The 20739-nt window shown below is 50.1% G+C and overlaps 1 protein-coding gene across 1 annotated transcript; it reads left to right on the top strand.

The window, feature by feature from the left end:
- Positions 1–9010: 9010 nt before the first annotated feature.
- On the top strand, positions 9011–18018 carry LOC135828726 (uncharacterized). Its single transcript, XM_065341149.1, has 3 exons — positions 9011–12244; positions 15117–15162; positions 17960–18018. The coding sequence occupies exons 1-3, from the start codon at positions 9011–9013 to the stop codon at positions 18016–18018; spliced, it is 3339 nt and encodes a 1112-aa protein (XP_065197221.1).
- Positions 18019–20739: the final 2721 nt, after the last annotated feature.

Below are 20739 nucleotides of genomic sequence, written 5' to 3'. Positions count from 1 at the left end.
TGGTTTGGCTCTCATCAATATACTGTCGGAGATTGCTTAGTTTTGACAAGTGGTCGCCCAACACCGACTGGGGATGAGCCTGCTCGTCGTGATGAGGGGGTTGCTGTCGTTTTGCGAGGCAGATGCAGGGAGGCATTTGAACGCGGAGGCTCTCGCTGGACGGCGGTCGGCTCCAGACTCCTATCATTGCAGGTAAAATTCGTATGTGGTCGGAATCGGTCTGTGTCTTGCCTGCACTTCGCTGTGGCGTATGCCCCCACGTTTGTCAGGCCCCGTGAGGAGAAAACTCAATTCTACGCAGATGTCCAGTCCTTCATTGACAGTATTCCCAGGAACGATCAATTCGTCCTTCTTGGTGACTTCAACGCCCGTGTTGGCAGTGCTGGTGCGGATGGTGACTGGTCAAGTGTCAGAGGCCCTCATGGTTTTGGTCGAATGAACTCAGCTGGAGAGGATTTGCTCAATTTCTTGTCCAGAAATGGTGCCCTCATATGTAACACGTGGTTTCGGAAGAATGATGTTCATAAGCATACCTGGTTTCATCCTCGATACAAACAGCCTCACTGCATTGACTACTGCATCATTCCTCAGAGCCGACGCTCCCAGTGTATTGATTGCCAAGTCATCCGGTCTGCGGAATGTGATACCGATCATAAATTCTTGGCTATGAAATTGCGCCTGGCAGAGAATCCCTGTTTCCATCGTACCCGTGCTGTCATCAGAAAACCCATTGCTGTGTCCAAGCTGTTGTGCAAGCCTGGCGGAGATGACGAACCGGACACTCGTAGGGTCTTTCGCGACATGCTGGATGCAGAGTTGGAGGGAGCCTGGTCGCATGAGCCATCCTTGGATGACTGGTGGACTATCATCAAGACAACAACTATCAAGGTTGCAGAGGATTGCTTGGGCAGAGAGAGCCGTAGACAGCCGGAGTGGTTTCGGGATAGTCAGGCAGAGCTTGAACCTTTCCTACTGGAGAGGGATCGGCTGTTTGCTGTTTGGGTGTCTACACGCAAAGTCAGTGATTGCAATGCCTATAAGTGTGCCCGCAGCTCCGCGCGGAGGGAAGTCAGACGCGTCAAGCAGGAATGGCTACTCAACAAGGCCCAGGATTGCAAACGTTTCAGCCTCACGTCCAAGGGTGGCTGGGAGTGCATCAGACACATCCAGGCTGCGTTTCAGGGACTAAAACCGAAGGTCACAACAGCGATCAAGAATTCAATGGGACAGGTTTGTGACACCCCCGAGGCCACGAACATGCGGTGGCGGGAGCACTTTGGGAGAGTTCTCAATATCGTCAGCGACTTTGACGTGGAAACCCTCGACTCTATGGACCAGCGTCCGGTCTTGGGGGAGCTTGCGGATGTTCCCGACCGTGTGGAGATTCGTAAGGCCATGCAAGCACTGAAGAACGGCAAAGCTTGTGGTAGCTCTGAAGTCTTTGCCGAGATGCTGAAGTATGGTGGTCCTGTTCTACTGGGTAAGCTGCAGGCATTGCTGGAGGAGGTATGGCGAGCTGGTCGAGTACCGCAGGATTGGGTGGATGCCATCCTGATCCCTATCCCCAAGAAGGGTGATCTGAGTCTGACTGATAACTGGCGCGGGATTGCCCTTCTCGACGTGGTTGGCAAGCTTGCTGCACGGCTTATAGCGGACCGTCTGCAGCGTGTTGGGGAACAGTATCTGCCTGATTCTCAGTGCGGTTTTCGCAGAGGCAGGGGCGGCTCGGATATGGTATTCTCTGTTCGGCAAGTCGCGGAGAAGTTGCATGAGCATTCTTCCAAGGGATTCGCAGTATTCATTGACCTCCGAAAGGCCTATGACTCGGTGCCGCGGGCCGCCTTGTGGAGGGTGCTTGCAAAGCTTGGCGTACCAGAGGTGCTGGTTTCCGTAATTCGATCGTTCCATGTCGACATGTCGGCATCTATACGCATTGGTGGCGAGCTGTTGGAGCCGATTGCGGTGGGGAACGGACTGCGTCAGGGATGCACCATGGCCCCGATTCTTTTCAAATTGTACATGCTTGCTGTTGTCGAGAAATGGCATGAGGCAATAGCTGGTGACGACGAGATTGGACTATCAATTTGTCAGTTTCGTCAGGACAGACTGTTCAACACGCGTCTCCGAGCATACACCAGGGCTCCACTAACGGAATGCCAGTTTGCGGACGACTCTGCACTTCTTGCCAAGACTCACCCTGGTGCAGAGAGAGCACTCGCTGGGTTTGAGACTACTGCTTCTGCCTTTGGGCTCAAGGTTAACATGGCCAAGACAAAGTTCATGGCTATTGGTGTACTAGCTGTGCTAGTACTTGTTAGCAACAATCCGAACTAGCGCACACACTGCACTGCATTGCTTTGTACTGCATTCAAGACTGACGTCATGCGCTTTGTTTTGCTGCGTAATCACAAATGGCACCAGCCCATTTTGCGGAAAAGAAAAAACAAATCTTGCTTGCCCTGTTGTGCTCTTCCAGACAACGGATCGTGCTTCAGCAGTGTTTCTTTTCCTTTCGTAGCTTTGCTGCCAGCCCGAGTGTTACCTCGACACTGTATTTCTCCAGTATGTCTGACCTTACTATCGACACTGTCAAGGCAATGCCTTGCCAAGCCCTCCGCGGCGAGCCTTCTCAGCGCGGCTTGAATCCGAAAGGAAACTTAGTAAAAGTATTTACAGCACCGTTTGCTGGCACAACTAGCCCTTGGTAGCTCCGGCCAGGAGAACCAGCAACATGACAGTGCGGACACGGCTCGCGAGCCCAGAAGCCCGACGTGCACCAATGCCTCCTCCGCCAGCTCAGGTGACGCGGGCTCAACGGATCTCTGCGCTCCCGTACGGGACGAGGTGTAGTCGGCTTTGTCGGCCGCCATTTTATTATTATCGGAGAGCATTGTGCCGCTCCTCACCCAAGGCCAAGGCAATGCGGCAGCTGCCGCCACTACGCCAGGTCAAGCTCCTGTAACCCACCCGATCAGCCACCTGCACCAGCTGTGCCCAAGGCTGTGCAAGAACGTATCTTGCGAGGGGAGTTCGTAGATTTTTCAAGTTTGTTGCCTGACATTCTTGCACACTTCCGGCCCAACATTCCGGCTGGTGCACAGCCCGAATAACGATAGCCAGCTAAATATCGTTGAGTCGGATGACGCGAAGCAGGTGCGTCGCAAGGTTCACGATAATTATACATGTAGCTACCCGGCTCGAGGCATGGACCACATACATGTCTGTTATCACGGCTGCTGCCCTACACCGCACTGCTGAACTGCTGAACTGATTGCGTACCAGCAGTCGATCCTGACTGCTAACCACCAGTTCTTCCCAAGCGCGTGGCTAGAGTACGACCGCCAGCTGCGGATGCTCGTGGCCCAGTAACCAGGCACGAAGAGGTTGGACACCATCGACGTGAACCTATGGCAGATAGTTGTCACAGGCCATGCACACCCAAAATGCGCTCAATGTAAGACGTTCCATCCAGGGGCGGTTTGTGTCCTTTTCGTCTCCAAGCCAGCAGCATTTACCTCCAGTGGTCGCAACCATACTAGCGACGGCCAAGAAATCTGCCGCAACTTCAATGGAGGTCGCTGTTCTTCGTCGTCGTGCCGCTTCTCCCACACCTGCAGCCAGCGTGGCAAGGACCACCCATGCATCATGTGCAACCAGCAGCAGCGCGGAGCCAATCGGCCACCCCTACGCTCCTAGCAGATTGGCTACTGAATCGCTTGAGTCGGTACGTAGCTTCTTTCCTATACACTCTGCAGACACCACACTGCTAGCTGACCACTTTGCCCGCCTGTTACGTAACCACTCAGATCAATCATGTGTTGCGTATGTTCTCCATGGCCTGCGCCGTGGCTTTACTCTTGGATCTGCCGGCCAACACGACATTTCGGTTTTCTCTAATAATCTACCCTTGGCTTTCACTCACTCGGCATTTATATCCGAGCAATTAGCTGCTTCCTGCGCCCGCAGCGAGACCACAGGCCCATTTCCGTCACCTCCATTTCAGTTCATGCGCCGCTCTGGTATTGGTGCCATCCCCAAAAAGAACGGCAAGCTGCGAATGATCCACCATCTGTCTAGTCCGGAAGGCACCGGCGCGAACGACAGCATTCCTGCCGAGCCGCTCTCTCTCTGCACTACGCGAGCATTGACAACGCGATCAACATCATCAGGTCATGCCCACAGCCTGTGTATTTGTCCAAGCTCGATGTACGCAGTGCATTTCGGCAGATCCCAGTCCGCCGTCAGGACTTCGCTGGGAAGGCTCCTACTACTACGAGCGCTTTCTGCCTTTCGGCCTCCGCTCCAGCCCAGCCGTCTTTGACTCAGTAGCCACAGCAGTCAACTGGATCATGCAGCACGAGTTTGCTATAGATCACCAGCTTCATTACCTCGATGACTTTCTCGATATCTCCACTGGTTTGGCTGCAGCCAACCAGCAACTCAACATCCCCCTCCGGGCATTCACGTATCTCGGCACTCCTCTTTGCTCCATCCCAGCTCGAAGGGCCACCACCATCATTGACCTTCCTTGGTATTGTCCTAGACTGCGAGCGCCACGAAGCTCGGCTACCAGAGGACAAGCTGTCCGAGATCCGTGCGCCACTCATGGCTACTATCAGCGAGCGCAGCATCGGCCAGCGTCAACTCGAGTCCCTCCTGGGGAAGCTCACTTTTGCTGCCCGAGTCATCGTCCTGGACACACATTCATGCGTGAACTATGATCAGCGTGCCCTGAACTGTATCTGTGTATGCGAGTGCGGTGCATAAAGCCCACCTTGAGAATGGGTTTGCCGGCCCCTTAGTAGATGCGTGGCTTCTGAAGAGGGTGTTGAAGGGCATCCAGCGATGCCATGGTACGGCCGTACTCACCCCTCGCCTTCCTATAACTATGCCAATCCTACGACACCTGACGGATGCACGCCGGAAAAGTAGTATCCTGAATGGCCATGACAAGCTGCTCTACGAAGCCGCCATGCTGCTTCTTTGGATTTCTTCGGTGTGCTGAATTCACTAATGGCATCACACGGGGCTGTACTAGCTCCCCTGGTGACGGACGCCTGCAACTCTTCCTGCTTTCATCCAAGACGGACCCATTCGGTAAAGGCGTTACTAGTGACATTAGCCCGTCTGTACCGCCGTACTGCCCGGTCCGTGCCATTGTTAGCTACCCATTTGTAACTCGTCGCGAGGGACCGGAGCAACTCTTGTTCGTACTCTCGAACAGACAGCAGCTGACCAGGCAGTCATTCACAGTAACAGTATGGTCTCTTGTCGCTGCGGCCGGTGTACCATCCCAGTCGAACTACTCCGGGCATTCGGTCCACATTGGTGCAGCCACCACCGCTGCTATGGCTAGTGCCCCCGTCCTTCTTCCGAGTGGCAGGTCAGTGGAAAGAGCGATGCGTGTCTATGCTACATCCGGACTACAACAAGCGGTAAGCGCCAGCTATCGTCCCGGCTTGCTGCCGTGCCATGGATGACATGATCCCCAACTCGGGTGAGTAATAAGCTACTGAACTCTAGCTGCACAATGCTTGCCTGTGCTGACATTAGTTGACCCTTGCTGTGCGTCAATAGTGCTTAGCTAACGGAGTGCTGGTTTCATGGGTCCACTCTCACAACTGGTGTTATCTAGCTATTTGCTGCGGCTCTGCCTTGCGCTATATTACATCCATTTAGCATTGCAGCTCTACGTTGAGCTAACAGCAGCTCTACTTTGAGCTAACAGCAGCTCTACTTTGAGCTAACAGCAGCTCTACTTTGAGCTAACAGCAGCTCTACTTTGAGCTAACCGCAGCTCTACTTTGAGCTAACAGCAGCTCTACTTTGAGCTAACAGCAGCTCTACTTTGAGCTAACCGCAGCTCTACTTTGAGCTAACAGCAGCTCTACTTTGAGCTAACAGCAGCTCTACCTTGAGCTAACAGCAGCTCTACTTTGAGCTAACAGCAGCTCTACTTTGAGCTAACAGCAGCTCTACTTTGAGCTAATCGCAGCTCTACTTTGAGCTAACCGCAGCTCTACTTTGAGCTAACAGCAGCTCTACTTTGAGCTAACAGCAGCTCTGCTCTGAGCTAACAGCAGCTCTGCTCTGAGCTAACAGCAGCTCTGCTCTGAGCTAACACCAGCTCTACTTTGAGCTTCAAACCAGTTGTTTCGAAACCAGCACTCCTCAATCCAAAGATGCCTCTTTGTTGACTTGTTTGTGTGAGGGATGGGGCTAATGGTGTACTAGCTGTGCTAGTACTTGTTAGCAACAATCCGAACTAGCGCACACACTGCACTGCATTGCTTTGTACTGCATTCAAGACTGACGTCATGCGCTTTGTTTTGCTGCGTAATCACAAATGGCACCAGCCCATTTTGCGGAAAAGAAAAAACAAATCTTGCTTGCCCTGTTGTGCTCTTCCAGACAACGGATCGTGCTTCAGCAGTGTTTCTTTTCCCACCATCCCTCCCTATCCAACTTATTCACACCATCATAATTATCATACCCACTAATCGGGTCCACTCTCACAACTGGTGTTATCTAGCTATTTGCTGCGGCTCTGCCTTGCGCTATATTACATCCATTTAGCATTGCAGCTCTACGTTGAGCTAACAGCAGCTCTACTTTGAGCTAACAGCAGCTCTACTTTGAGCTAACCGCAGCTCTACTTTGAGCTAACAGCAGCTCTACTTTGAGCTAACAGCAGCTCTACTTTGAGCTAACCGCAGCTCTACTTTGAGCTAACAGCAGCTCTACTTTGAGCTAACAGCAGCTCTACCTTGAGCTAACAGCAGCTCTACTTTGAGCTAACAGCAGCTCTACTTTGAGCTAACAGCAGCTCTACTTTGAGCTAATCGCAGCTCTACTTTGAGCTAACAGCAGCTCTACTTTGAACTAACCGCAGCTCTACTTTGAGCTAACCGCAGCTCTACTTTGAGCTAACAGCAGCTCTACTTTGAGCTAACAGCAGCTCTGCTCTGAGCTAACAGCAGCTCTGCTCTGAGCTAACAGCAGCTCTGCTCTGAGCTAACACCAGCTCTACTTTGAGCTTCAAACCAGTTGTTTCGAAACCAGCACTCCTCAATCCAAAGATGCCTTCTTGTTGACTTGTTTGTGTGAGGGATGGGGCTAATGGGACTGGGGTGGTGAACGAGGACATGGCACCTTTAAACGGCACGGTGGAGCACGTGCACTCCTTTCGTTATCTTGGATGCCATGTGACACCGGATGCCAGGTGTACCTATGATGTGTCGCGTAGAATTGCTGCTGCATCGGGCGCTTTCCACAGTTTGAAGGATGCAGTGTTCTACAACTCGGACTTCACCATCGGCATCAAGCGTGTAGTCTATGGCGTCACTGTTCTGGCTGTCCTCCTGTATGGTTGTGAGACTTGGACAACACGGCAAAGGGACCTGCAGCGGCTTGACGTGTTTTACCATCAGTGCTTGAGGATGATCTTGCACATCGGTCGTGCACGCCAGATTGATGGGCACATCTCCAATTTGCAGGTGCGGAAATGGTGGGGCGACTTGGAGCAGCCGGCTGACAAGATTCGCAGGCGGCGGCTGCAGTGGCTGGGCCATATGGCACGTATGACGAGGGGCGACCGCATCCCTCGTCAGCTGTTGTTTGGCTCCTTGCCATCGAAGCGCCCACCCCATGGTCCGAGGAAGCGATGGAGGGACGTGGTGCGGACCGACCTGGCGGCAATTGGCATTGAGCCCAATTCCTGGCTCGACGTGGCAAGTAATCGCCGTGTGTGGAAGTCCCAGTGCCTTGATGGGGTGTATCGTATTGTACTTGCCCATCAAGAGCCTGTCGACAAGCCTCTGCTTTGCGGTGTGTGCAACCGCAGTTTCCGCCGCCGTCAGGATATCGCACGGCATCGTTGTACATCGCGGCGTTCAATAGCAATTATAACCCGTGGGAATGCGCCGTCACGTCAGTCGTTGGGTCCTGGTGCCGCTTCCCGGAGACAGCGCTAATCCAAGAGCTGCCCCGTATGGGGCCACTTAGCCAGTCATGGCAGTGGAGAAGAAGGAAAAGGAGGTGTGTGTGTGTGTGTGTGTGTGTGTGTGTGTGTGTGTGTGTGTGTGTGTGTGTGTGTGTGTGTGTGTGTGTGTGTGTGTGTGTGTGTGTGTGTGTGTGTGTGTGTGTGTGTGTGTGTGTGTGTGTGTGTGTGTGTGTGTGTGTGTGTGTGTGTGTGTGTGTGTGTGTGTGTGTGTGTGTGTGTGTGTGTGTGTGTGTGTGTGTGTGTGTGTGTGTGTGTGTGTGTGTGTGTGTGTGTGTGTGTGTGTGTGTGTGTGTGTGTGTGTGTGTGTGTGTGTGTGTGTGTGTGTGTGTGTGTGTGTGTGATGTTTGTCGCCGCTCTTTCCGCTCTCATTCTGGTTTGAGCCGTCATCACTGTGACCGTGCGAAACGGATGTCACGGGCAGCCAGGAACAACTGCCGTCATGAATGCGAGCATTGCGAAAGACGGTTCTCAAGGCCACAGGACTTGCAACGCCATGCCAAATATTGTTGACTTTGCGATTTCTCTCTCTTCTCTTCTCTCTTCTTGTCGTTGTCTCCCGCTTCTGGGAGCGGCGTGGCCCGATAGGGTAGCTGTACATAGTAGTAGTAGTAGTAGTAGTAGTGTGTGTGTGTGTGTGTGTGTGTGTGTGTGTGTGTGTTTGTGTGTGTGTGTGTGTGTGTGTGTGCGTGCGTGCGTGCGTGCGTGCGTGCGTGCGTGCGTGCGTGCGTGCGTGCGTGCGTGCGTGCGTGCGTGCGTGCGTGCGTGCGTGCGTGTGTGTTTTTAGCTCTCGTCCTTTGGCAGTTTTTTCGTCCAAAGTTCTTTCTCCGTGGGACGACTCTGGGCTTCCAGGGTCGTCCCAAGGGCGGTGGCCCTTGACTGCGCGCGTGGGAGCTCACGACGTCAAGACTGGGTGGTTTCCTGTTGCCACCACTTGTCGTCGTCCTGCGCGCGCCCGTTCGTGTAGATTGGCTCTCTACTCGGACGTCTATCTAGTAAGCCCTTAGTACAATGGCGAGAAAGGAGACGAGGAGAAAGAGGAGACGGAGGTCGTGGATAAAATTTGGCTCGTGGAATGTCCGCAGTCTGGTGAATTGTGATGGCCCAGTTGAGACGGCGACAACTCGAAATTTGAATTTGAAAAATTCAAACCAAGTGAATTGCATCGTGGAAGATAGGAAGATCAACATCGTGGTTCGCGAAGCTCGACGACTTGGTATCGAGACCCTTGGACTCCAAGAGACGAAGTGGTTTGGCAACAATGTATACAATGTTGAGGATGCTGTTGTTGTTGCTTCTGGTCGACCGACACCCGTGGAAAATTTCGCTCGTGGCGAGGGAGTCGCGCTCGTGATGCGGGGCCGCTCAGCGCTGGCGTTTGCAGCAGGCGGCCGACAGTGGACAGCTGTGTCTTCTCGTGTGATGGTCGTAAAGTTGCAGTTTGCTCTGGAGTCTGGCAAGTCGCAGTGGGTTCATGTTCTTGTTTGCTACGCTCCCACTTTCCGCAGTAGTCGTGATGAAAAATTCAAATTTTTCAATTCGCTTGAACACGTGCTTCTGTCAATTCCGGTCTCTGATAAACTCATCGTACTCGGAGACTTCAATGCTCGAGTTGGTTCAGGGCAGCGTGATGACGAGTGGCACAGAGTTCGCGGTCCTTTCGGTACTGGAGCTATGAATGAGTCTGGTGAACGTTTACTCTTGTTCTTGGCTCTGCATGGTCTGCAAATCTGTAACACCTGGTTCAAGAAGCGGGACGCAGAACTGCACACATGGCAACACCCACGCTCGCAGGCATGGCACTGTATCGACTTTGTCTTCACTAGGCGAGCGGATCGTACCAGCTGCATGGACTGTCATGTTGTTCGCCGTGCAGAGTGTAGCACTGATCACAGATTGGTGTGTCTGACCTATCGCCTTCCGGCACCAGTCCACCGCCAGCGCCTGCCACCGCGAAACCCTGGGAAACGTAGCGTGTTCGATGTAAGCCAATTGAAGACGTGTACGGGTATGAGTGAGGAGGAGCGGGAAGTTGTTGAGTGCAACAGGGCAGTGTACCGAAGTGCTCTTGGTGATCGACTGAAATCGTGTCACGTCACCCATGAAGACACCTGGCAGCCTATCAAGTCGGCGATTGTAGATGCTGCCGAAGCTTCCATCCCTGCACGGAAATCTCGACGTCAGCCTGACTGGTTTGCAGACAGCGCAACAATCCTTGAACCCAAGCTGCAACATCGAAACCGTGCCTATGCCCAGTGGCTTCAGTCTGCTGATCCCGCTGACCTTTCAGCTTTCCGCAAGGCCCGTAGTGCAGCGCGTACTGCAGTTCGAACGGCAAAGCGTGTCTGGTTGCAGAGAAAGGCGGATATGGCACAGTCTGGCAAGTTCAGTGGGGAGCGCGTCTGGTCAGCCATCCGGGACATCCAGCGCTGCTACAATGGTATGAAACCTGTCGCCTCTCATTCCATTCGCAAATCTGATGGAACCCTGTGTGTGTCAGCGGAGGAAGAGCGTGTTTGCTGGCAGCAACATTTCACCCGTGTTCTCAATGTCATTAGTGTGTTCGATGTCTCTGTCTTCCAGCAGTTGTCCTGCCGGGAAGTTGACGACAGCCTGGCATGCCCTCCAACGGCTGTGGATATTGAGTGCGCTCTCCATCATCTGGCCAACGGCAAGTCGGCTGGTTCGTCTCTCATCGTTGCGGAGCTGTTGAAGCACGGCTTTACTGTTCTTCGGCCACACCTGGATGCACTCTTCTCCACATGCTGGTCAGCGTCATCTGTGCCTCAGGAGTGGAAAGATGCTGTGCTCGTCCCTATTCCAAAAAAAGGTGACTTGAGCAAGTGTGACAACTGGAGGGGAATAGCCTTATTGGACGTCGTCGGGAAGCTTCTCGCACGTGTTATTCAGGACCGGCTGCAACCTCTTGCTGAGGCACATCTCCCTGAAAGCCAATGTGGTTTTCGGCGCGGGCGATCCTGCACAGATGCCATCTTTTGCGTGCGACAGGTAGTCGAGAAGGCATTCGAGCACCGCTGTAAGGCCTTTCTCGTTTTCATCGATCTCCGCAAGGCGTACGACTCGGTACCGCGCGCTGCACTGTTGCTGGCCCTTGAGGTGTATGGTGTGCCTGGGTCACTCATCCAGCTGATTGACGGCTTCCATTCAGGCATGCAGGCTGCTGTTCGGGTTGATGGTGATGTGTCTGGGAACATCTCGGTTGAGAATGGTTTGCGGCAAGGGTGCGTTATGGCCCCACTGTTGTTTAATCTGTACTTTGGTCTTGTGCTGGAAGCATGGCGTTCAGCTATAGCAGCAGCTGGTGTTAATGGTGTGTCCCTGATATCTTCAATCCATGGAAGTGGCAATCTATTTCCCAAGCGAACCCGTCAAACTGGCACGACATCGGTCAACGACCTGGAGTTTGCAGATGATGCAGCACTACTTGCACCATCCCGTGAGTCAGCTCAACTGGCTTTGGAGCTGTTCAGCAACGTTGCTTCTTCCTTCGGCTTGACTCTGAGTACAGCGAAGACCAAGTTCATGGCCGTTGGTGCAAATTTATCATGTGCTGACCGCCTTCCGCTCTTTGTTGGTCCGGAGGAGATCGAAAGTGTCAAATCCTTTGTGTATCTTGGCTCTGTGATAACTGCTGACACCCGCTCATCTGCAGATGTGGCCAGAAGACTCGGTAAGGCAGCGGCAGCTTTCGACCTTATGCGCCGTGTCTTTCTTGACCGAAACCTTTCCATCGCCACCAAGCGCCATCTTTACGATGTTTGCGTTCTGTCCACATTGCTCTATGCCTGTGAGTGCTGGACTCCGCTGAAGAGAGACATGGTTGCCATCAACAACTTCCACCACCGCTCCCTCAGGTTCATTCTGGGTGTATCCCGGCTCGATCAACAGCTGCAGCATGTCAACAACCAGGAGCTGCGAAGACGCTGGGGTGATATGGCACTGCCATCTGATACCGTCAGACACCGCCGTCTGCAGTGGCTTGGGCATGTCGCCAGAATGCCAGATAACCGGCTTCCGAAGCTGATACTGTTTAGCTTCTTCTCAGATCCACGCCCAGCCTGTGGGCCACGACTGCGATGGAAAGACCTCGTCGCACGTGATCTTCGTTTCGGTGGCATAGTCAATTGGCTCACTTTGGCTCAGGATCGCCCAGCATGGCGCGAGGCAATTGCAAAGACTCCGGATGATCTCGTGGAGTGTAACAACAACAAAGTCACCTGCAAGGTTTGCAACCGATCATTCACTGCTCGTGGGATTCACCGTCACAAGTGCTCAGCTGTACGGTCCTTACCTGTTGCCCAGCAGCCTGGGGCCCTTCACTGTGGAGTTTGTGACCGCTGGTTTCAAAGCGCTGGCGGTTTTGCAGTTCATCGTTGTGTGGAGCGTCAGACATCGGACGAAATACCAGCTGTTTCAACGAGATGCAGCCTGAATTTGGACTGCTGCCAGCACCATTGCTCGATCTGTGATCGCTGCATGAAGAGTCAGGCTGGTTTTAACCGCCATAATTGTACTCGAGGCAAACGACTGCGAAAGGACCAGAGGACTAATCTGCCCATTCAATGCAGCATATGTAACGAACGATTCTCCCGCCCGCAGGACCTCACCCGCCACCGAAGACAGAAACACTAGCTATGTGTAGAACGGTCCCCTTTCACCTCAATTATTCTCCTTGTTTCTTTTTTTTCTCGCTGTTGTCTCCCGCTTCTGGGAGCGACGTGGCCATTTTGTGGCAGTTGTACATAGTAGTAGTAGTAGTAGTGTGTGTGTGTGTGTGTGTGTGTGTGTGTGTGTGTGTGTGTGTGTGTGTGTGTGTGTGTGTGTGTGTGTGTGTGTGTGTGTGTGTGTGTGTGTGTGTGTGTGTGTGTGTGTGTGTGTGTGTGTGTGTGTGTGTGTGTGTGTGTGTGTGTGTGTGTGTGTGTGTGTGTGTGTGTGTGTGTGTGTGTGTGTGTGTGTGTGTGTGTGTGTGTGTGTGTGTGTGTGTGTGTGTGTGTGTGTGTGTGTGTGTGTGTGTGTGTGTGTGTGTGTGTGTGTGTGTGTGTGTGTGTGTGTGTGTGTGTGTGTGTGTGTGTGTGTGTGTGTGTGTGTGTGTGTGTGTGTGTGTGTGTGTGTGTGTGTGTGTGTGTGTGTGTGTGTGTGTGTGTGTGTGTGTGTGTGTGTGTGTGTGTGTGTGTGTGTGTGTGTGTGTGTGTGTGTGTGTGTGTGTGTGTGTGTGTGTGTGTGTGTGTGTGTGTGTGTGTGTGAAAAGCCACAGCTAGAGAGAGAGGGAAAGAGAAAGAGAAAGAGAGAGACAGAGACACAGAGAGACAGAGAGAGAGAGACATAGACAGAGGATGCAGAGACAGAGAAACGAAAAGACAGAGGGAGAGGTTGAGAAACAGAGAGAGACACACAGAGAGACACACAGATACAGAGACAGAGCCAGATACATAGATACAGAGCGAGAGATAGGATTCAGTGCTGACTTCACGAGAGCTTCCTTGAGGTTGAGCGGAGTACGTTTATGTACGACATTGACAGGGAACCCCATTAACCCGACTACAGGTCGTCCCTCGTTAATACATAATCTCTGGGACTTGACAAATGTTATGTATTAACGGGGTTTATGTACTAAACGAAAGTGTACATAACTTGCTTGTGAACCAGAATTTTTTTCACTTTTTTCCACTTTTCTGAGTGTTTCTTGCTACCATGACTAGGGAGCGAGATATACTTGATTCCCTCAATATGACATAAAAATTATTATATTATTATATTATAACGGTCACAGTCAGCGAAGATTCTACAGTTTACATGATAGCATGCCAGCCATGCCTGTAAAGTCACTCGGAAAAAACGGAGCTTTCTCGGCGTGTGATGTGCGCTCTGATTTCTGCGCTAATTGCGTCCACAAGTAGAAACCAGAACACAATGTGCCTCCACTGGAAGGCCGAAAAACCAACAAATTATGTATTATTGAGGTAGGTGGTCCGGAAAAATGTTATGTACTAACGGGGTTTTTGTACTAACGAATTATGTACTAACCGACAAAATTTGTATGGAAGTGACCACGTTTCGTCCGGGACTTGAGATTTCTGATAACTAACGGGGTTTATGTACTAACCGGACTCGTATTAACGGGGGACGACCTGTATTATGCTGAATGACTTTTGAGGGAAATGATAGCGTTAGTTTAGCATCATCTTTTTTCATTATCTTGTTGTTACTGTTCTAAACACCATCCGGCACTATTACTCATTCTACTTCCCCATGGCTAGATCTAGCTTCGCTTTGCATTTCTGATTCTTTTTCCTGGTGCGTTTTTGTGGGATTGAAGCCGAGACCTTTGGTCGGTGGAGCCCCTGGCACCTCACCATCACTGCTGCCCAGTGCAGCCCCTACTCAGTTGCAGTTTGTTTTTGTCCACATAATTATTTATTTTACGAGTTGGGTGTGTAAATAATAGTAAAAAAAAATAATAATAATGCAAGGCTCACATTGTTGGTTGATGTGGCAACTTTACTGATGAAGCTCTTCGATGATTGCCTCCGGATAGTTATTGTTTCACAGCAGATGCTTCGTCATACCGAGACTCTCATGGGCCTGTTCACATCAGGATCAATTCTTTCGAGCTCGGCACGAGACAACATAATTATTATAAAAGAAGAAGAGGTTGGTGTGACTTCAGCGATACTTGGGGAATTGTGTGTTGCTCCCTACGGGGCAGCTTGGGCTATTCCTGTCGACTTGAATTTTCACTTGACTGACTCATGACTGCCATCCAGAGCAACCGAGACGTCCATCTACTCGGCAAACCTGCAAGAAAGCACCACTTTTAAAAGAACACCTTTCAATGCAGTGCATTCGCAGATTGTGCTTAGCAACTGTATACAGAGTTTGTCAGTTGATAAACGACATTTTCTTTCACAAGGCAATTGCGAGATATCCACAAAGTTCTTTGTGGTTATGTCCTGTTTTCGAAAAAGAGTTAGGTTTAGAGCATAGGTGCAAACCGGGTCAAATCAAAGCTAGTTCTATGAGTCAGCCGTGGCCAATGATGACAGTTATGGACTATTGCTGTGTTTTTGTTGTTGTTGTTTTCTCCCATCTTTCAAAGATGTTTAATGCCGCACTGTTGGAGGCGATGCAGCTTGAATTTGCAAGTAAGTACATGTTGTAGAAGCTTGGCCCTGCTTCTAGCATATCTCAGTAATATCTCATAAATGCACAAAACCGACTCTATGTTGACACCCGGCGCTGTACTTCCTACAGCAAACTGTTAACCCTTTGAAGCCCAAGGAAAAGTATATTCGTCCCCAGTGATTTCCCAAGGACGAGTTTACTTGTCCCAACGCGTACTGTAAGCGCACTGAGCATGAATCACTGTTATATCTTTGTACCTCCGTTGCTATTTCTTTGATTTTCAACCAAGATAGCTTGTTAGAAAGCTGAGGAAAGAAGTGGAAACTCTATGAGGTGGTTGTACGGTTAACCCTGTGATACTATAAAGAAGAATTTCAATGATACAGACATCGTTCTTGGCTGTTGTTTTGAACAACCATCACATGCAGAAAAAACAATCGGGAAGAACTACCCCAACTACACTAAAGAGTGCGGGGCGCAGCTCGGAAAGGGAAGAAAGTGAGAAGGGGACATGGGGAAAGGAGAAGAGAGAGAAAGCGACAGGAAGACAAGGTGAAAGGGCGAGGAAGAGAAAGATGAGGGGCAAAGAGTTAACAAATTGCTTGTTTCACTCAGCCTGGAACACGAGTTCCAACAAAGTGTATAAGAGTACTTCTCCTGTCTGCACTCAAAAATGCGCCCAGGTGCCAGGCATAGGTCATGGAGCAAAAGTGCTTCTGGAAACATTGGCATGGTCGAAAGAACGGGAAAATTAAAAACTGAAAACTCCTCCACACGAAGGCCCTCCAAGCCGCGGCTGCTTCTGGTACTACTAGACTGGATTCGTAAGTCAGCCCGCCAGTCAAAACAAAAGAGGAAGATTGAGAAGATTGTGCCTGAAAAGAACCACTTATAGACTGCTCTCCAGGCCAAACTATAACCAGGGATACAAACTTACAGAGAAACTTTGTTTCCAGCGCGACATTCTGGACGCCGAGAGCCGCCAACGCGTCTACAACGGCTTTGTGCGACCCACATTCGAGTATTGCCCCTTAGTGTGGATGGGCTCACCCTCGTCCCATCTTAAGAAGCTGGACCAGATCCAGCGAAGGGCCCTCCACATCATCGGAGCAGGTACTTGGCTCCCTAGCCTGGCACTCCGTCGCCTGGTAGCTGCACTTGCCTATACCTACAAGCTCTGCTATCTAGATGCGTCCAGCCCTCTGAAGCAGATGCTGCCTAAACCAGCCAATCACCGTGCCCCTGAGACAAGACCTACCCGTCAGTCTCTCCAGCTGCAGGATTCCCATCCATACCAGATGACAACTGGCCTGCCTGCCAACACCCGGAATAGCTGTCTCCAAGGATTCCCTGCTTGCACCGTTGCAACATGGAATGCCCTGCCACCAGACCTGTTCCACCACCCACCCGCCCAGCCCCACATGCAAAGCTTTAAGAAAAAGGTGTACCGTCACCTTCTTGCTCAGGACTGGCTCTCTGCTACTGATGCACTTTTAATCTGCTCGCCAACGCTTTCCCTTTTCTTATGAGTGTTCAGCTGCTTACCTTATAACCCTGCTGCCATCATCACCAATATTCTGATTCTCATGCACATATCCCAGAACATGCTATCCTTCGCAGCCCCCATCACCAAGAGCACTGTGCTCTTCTATCTCCCAGCTTTCTCTATCTCTCTCTCTCTCTCTCTCTCTCGCTCGCTCTCTCTCTCGCTCGCTCGCTCTCTCTCTCTCTCTCTCTCTCCCTCTCTCTCTCTCTCGCTCTCTTTCGCTCTCTCTCTCGCTCTCTCTCGCTCTCTCTCTCTCTCTCTCTCTCTCCCCTCTCTCTCTCTCTCTCTCTCTTTCTCTCTCTCTCTCTCTCTCTCTCTCTCTCTCTCTCTCTCTCTCTCTCTCTCTCTCTCTCTCTCTCTCTCTCTCTCTCTCTCTCTATCTCTCTCTCTCTCTCGCTCTCCGAAGCTCTCTCTCTCTCTCTCTCTCTCTCGCGCGCGCGCGCTCTCTTGCTCTCTTGCTCTCTCTCGCTCTCTCTCTCGCTCTCTCTCTCTCGCTCTCTCTCTCTCTCGCTCTCTCTCTCTCTCTCTCGGTCTCTCTCTTTCTTCTCTTCTTCTTCCCCCCCCCCCTATCTCCCGATAATTATTAGCCCCCGTTTTCTTTCGACGCGTTTGCTGTGCAGTGAAGCCGAGACCCTAGGTCGGTGGAGCACAACAGACCCCGTTACCACGTCCACGATTCATGCTTGCGATGCTGCACCGCTGCTTTGCATGTCATGATTGGAAGCTGTGGCCTTAGTAAAAAAAAAAAAAAAAAAAAAACACCTCGTGAAGTCCCAGGTAGCAACGTGAGTGGGAGTCGCTCATGGAGTTGTGCTAGACAGAGGTTTGTATAGTTTGTATCCCTGGTGATGGTTTGGCCTGGAGAGCAGTATATAAGTGGTGCTTTTCAGGCACAATCTTCTTCTTCAGCCTACTCAAGTTCAACGGATGAGGGGTGAACTCCCCGAAACACTGTGTATTGAGCAGGTAGTGGTGCTTTCTTTCAGCTTTGCCAAGCGGAAAGTGCGACATGCTCCTGGTGTGCTCCGGATTGCAGACGTGAGTCAGTCAAGTGTCAAGTTAGTTTGGCAAGTAGCGTGTGCTTTTCGTTGGAGCAACCATCTTTATGAATAAATATTTTATTTCTTAAATAAAATATTTTTCTGGTGAAAAGCAGTGATAGAGTGTGAGCCAGTTTGCTCACAACCAATTTTTTTTTATTCGTTTTAGATACAATAATGTTCACATTATGGTACCATAAAATATCCTTCTTTTGTACTCCAACTCTCAAGGTGATGACTTTGCATCTGATGATTATCACATGAAAAGAACGTTGAAATCTTACAACTAGGGCTGAAACGATCGTAATTTTCCACCTATCGATTACTCTTAAAACTAGGGCTGAAACGATCGTGAATTTCCACCTATCGATTACTCTTAAAACTAGGGCTGAAACGATCGTGATTTTCCACCTATCGATTACTCTTTAGCTTAACACTCAGTTAATCGACTATAATCATTAACAAACAATGTCAAAATGTTCGCAAAAATTCCTCTGTTTCAACAAGCTATGAAGTTGGTTGTTCCAACTAGGAACACATGGTTATTGCCGAACTACGCGCTGGAAACAAAGTGTGTCTCTAAGTTTGTATCCTTGGTTATGGTTGGTCTGGAGAGCAGTATATAAGTGGTACTTTTCAGGCACAATCTTCCTCAGCCTACTCAAGCTCAACTGATGAGGCTGAATTCCCCGAAACACTGTGCATTGAGCAGGGAGTGGTGCTTTCTTGCAGGTTTGCCGAGTGGAAGCTGCGACGTGCTCCTCGTGTGCTCCTAGATGGCAGTCGTGAGTCAGCCAAGTGTCAAGTTCGGCAAGAAGAGTGTGTTCCTAGTTGGAACAACCAACTTCATGACTAATACCGGCGAAGTCGCAACTTCTAAGTTCAACAAGCTAATGATAAAGTTAACGTCATCATAATACCAAAAATTCAAAGGCTAGCTCCAGAACATGGCAGTTTTGAAGTCAATTGAACCTCAGAACAAGAACCCTACCCTGCCAATTGCATATTCACAGCGGAAACTGATTCAAAATTCACAAAAGAGGGTTTGTTAGTACTTTTTGGACTCAATATCCGTAATGAGTAATCTGTAGCGTAACGAAGTTAAAATAGTGTTCCATTGAGTCCGCTCAGTTAGCTTTCATTGTTATAAGTTTTCTTGTCTCCACGCGGACCTTTTAAGTTCCTTACAGTTTGGCATTGTTCATGTAACGTTGTATGTTTGGATGGATGTTTGGATGGTGCCTTTGTTGCTGATCCACCACACCATCACTCAATGCACTCTACTGCATTGTTCACCCACCACTGATTTTATACTTCTGCGGCTCCTTTGCCACTTTTCTTCTGATTCGTGCTGTTTTGGTTCTGATACAGTGATCGTTTGACGTTTGAAGGCGACAAGGTGACAACAGTGTAATGAATACCATAAACAGAACCAGCTTCTACTATAAGCTGATCTGTTTAGTGCCATCTTTTTCTAATTATATTTCTGCTTTTCTTGCTAGCGTCTTCTAAAATATATTCTTTGGTTTGTGCAAATAGTTGCAAAGGAAGTCCTAGATTATGGCTCCACCCTGTCACGATGAATCTCATATTCGCTCCGCATTTGTCAAGTTCAACACACTTTATTTGCAGAAAGAATCTGACTATTCTATTTCGGTCGTCCCTACTTGCATCTTCTTCAGTATATACTTTGGTTTGTGCAATTTTTTTCCTCATTGCTACTGCCAAGAGTAAATAACTACTTTTCGGTATTAAAAAAAAGCCATGTGTGAGTAGAATCCGGGCGTAAAGATTGTTTGTTTAGGTCAGAGTGAATAACCTTTGCTGCACGTCATACCGCTTCACACGGTGACTCCACGGTATCACCGAGGTGTGTTTTGTGGCGTATTGCTTGTCATGACGTCACGATGATGATGATCGTGAAAAGCAGGAGAAGCTATTCTCATCGCCATGGCGATACGGGTATATGGCCTCGAGCCTATGGTTTGATTGGTGTTGTAGGACTTACATCACCTAAACAGTCCTTCCCCAGACGCGCAAAAAAAGACCTCTCCCCACTAATCGATATAATAACAGATTCTTGACTGATTTTTGCCGCGAAAGCGAAAAAATGTTCTCAAATTTGAGAACTGTCCTAAATTGGTTCTGAGAGATGGAAGCCGTTTTATTTATTTTTTATTTATTTTCTGCACCTCGTGGCATGTCAAGACAGCCAATTGAATTGAGGAGAGGGTGAGACCAACCACGGAAGAAGAGAAAAAAAGAAAATGAAGAGCACGTACACAAAGTGGGAAGGGATTAGCAACTTAAAAAGCAATGGGATGCTCAGCGAGCTATGCAGCGGAAGTGGTGACTGTGACTTTGTTTACTGGGAGATACTGAAGTGCTGTAGAATTAGCTTCGAACGATTGAATCTGGTGTCATAATTAATGTTACTTTGTAGATTACAGAGAGGACAGAAACATTACTGTTCGGCTCATATAGGTACAAGTTGGGTGATGCACATCGTTACCGAAGATCACCAACTGTGGTGTGCCGCAGGGCTCACATTTATCACCTCTCTTGTTCTTAATCTACATTAATGACCTACCTAAGTAGTAAGTGCGGGCGGATTCTGGGCCACTTTTTGACCTTTGACCTTTGGGCCAAATAAGGCACACTGTGTCGGGCGTGCTTGGTCTGGCCCCGGGACCCCCCAGGGTTTGACCTTTGACCCCTGGCATGCCATAAATGTCATCCTTAAGGTTCTTTTCGCCATAGATGGCGAACGTGCACTTGTGCACGTTCGGTGCATTCGCACCGGGGAGTAGTAAAATACGTACTATCCCCTGATTTGCACATCGTAGATGTGCATTGCATGCAGTGACATATTGCGCATGCGTGCATACGCACGCGGAGCGTGTGACCTTCAGTGGTCCTATGCGTGTGGAAAAGACGCAGTGCAACACAAGGTGTACTAGTACACGTGTCATTATACTACTCCCTGATTCGCACTTCGTAGATTTGCAGCA

This window comes from Sycon ciliatum, chromosome 12 (assembly GCF_964019385.1).
Source record: "Sycon ciliatum chromosome 12, ocSycCili1.1, whole genome shotgun sequence".
Lineage (NCBI taxonomy): Eukaryota > Metazoa > Porifera > Calcarea > Leucosolenida > Sycettidae > Sycon > Sycon ciliatum.
Note: the sequence above shows the minus strand (reverse complement) of the source record. Positions and strands in the feature narration are given on the sequence as shown.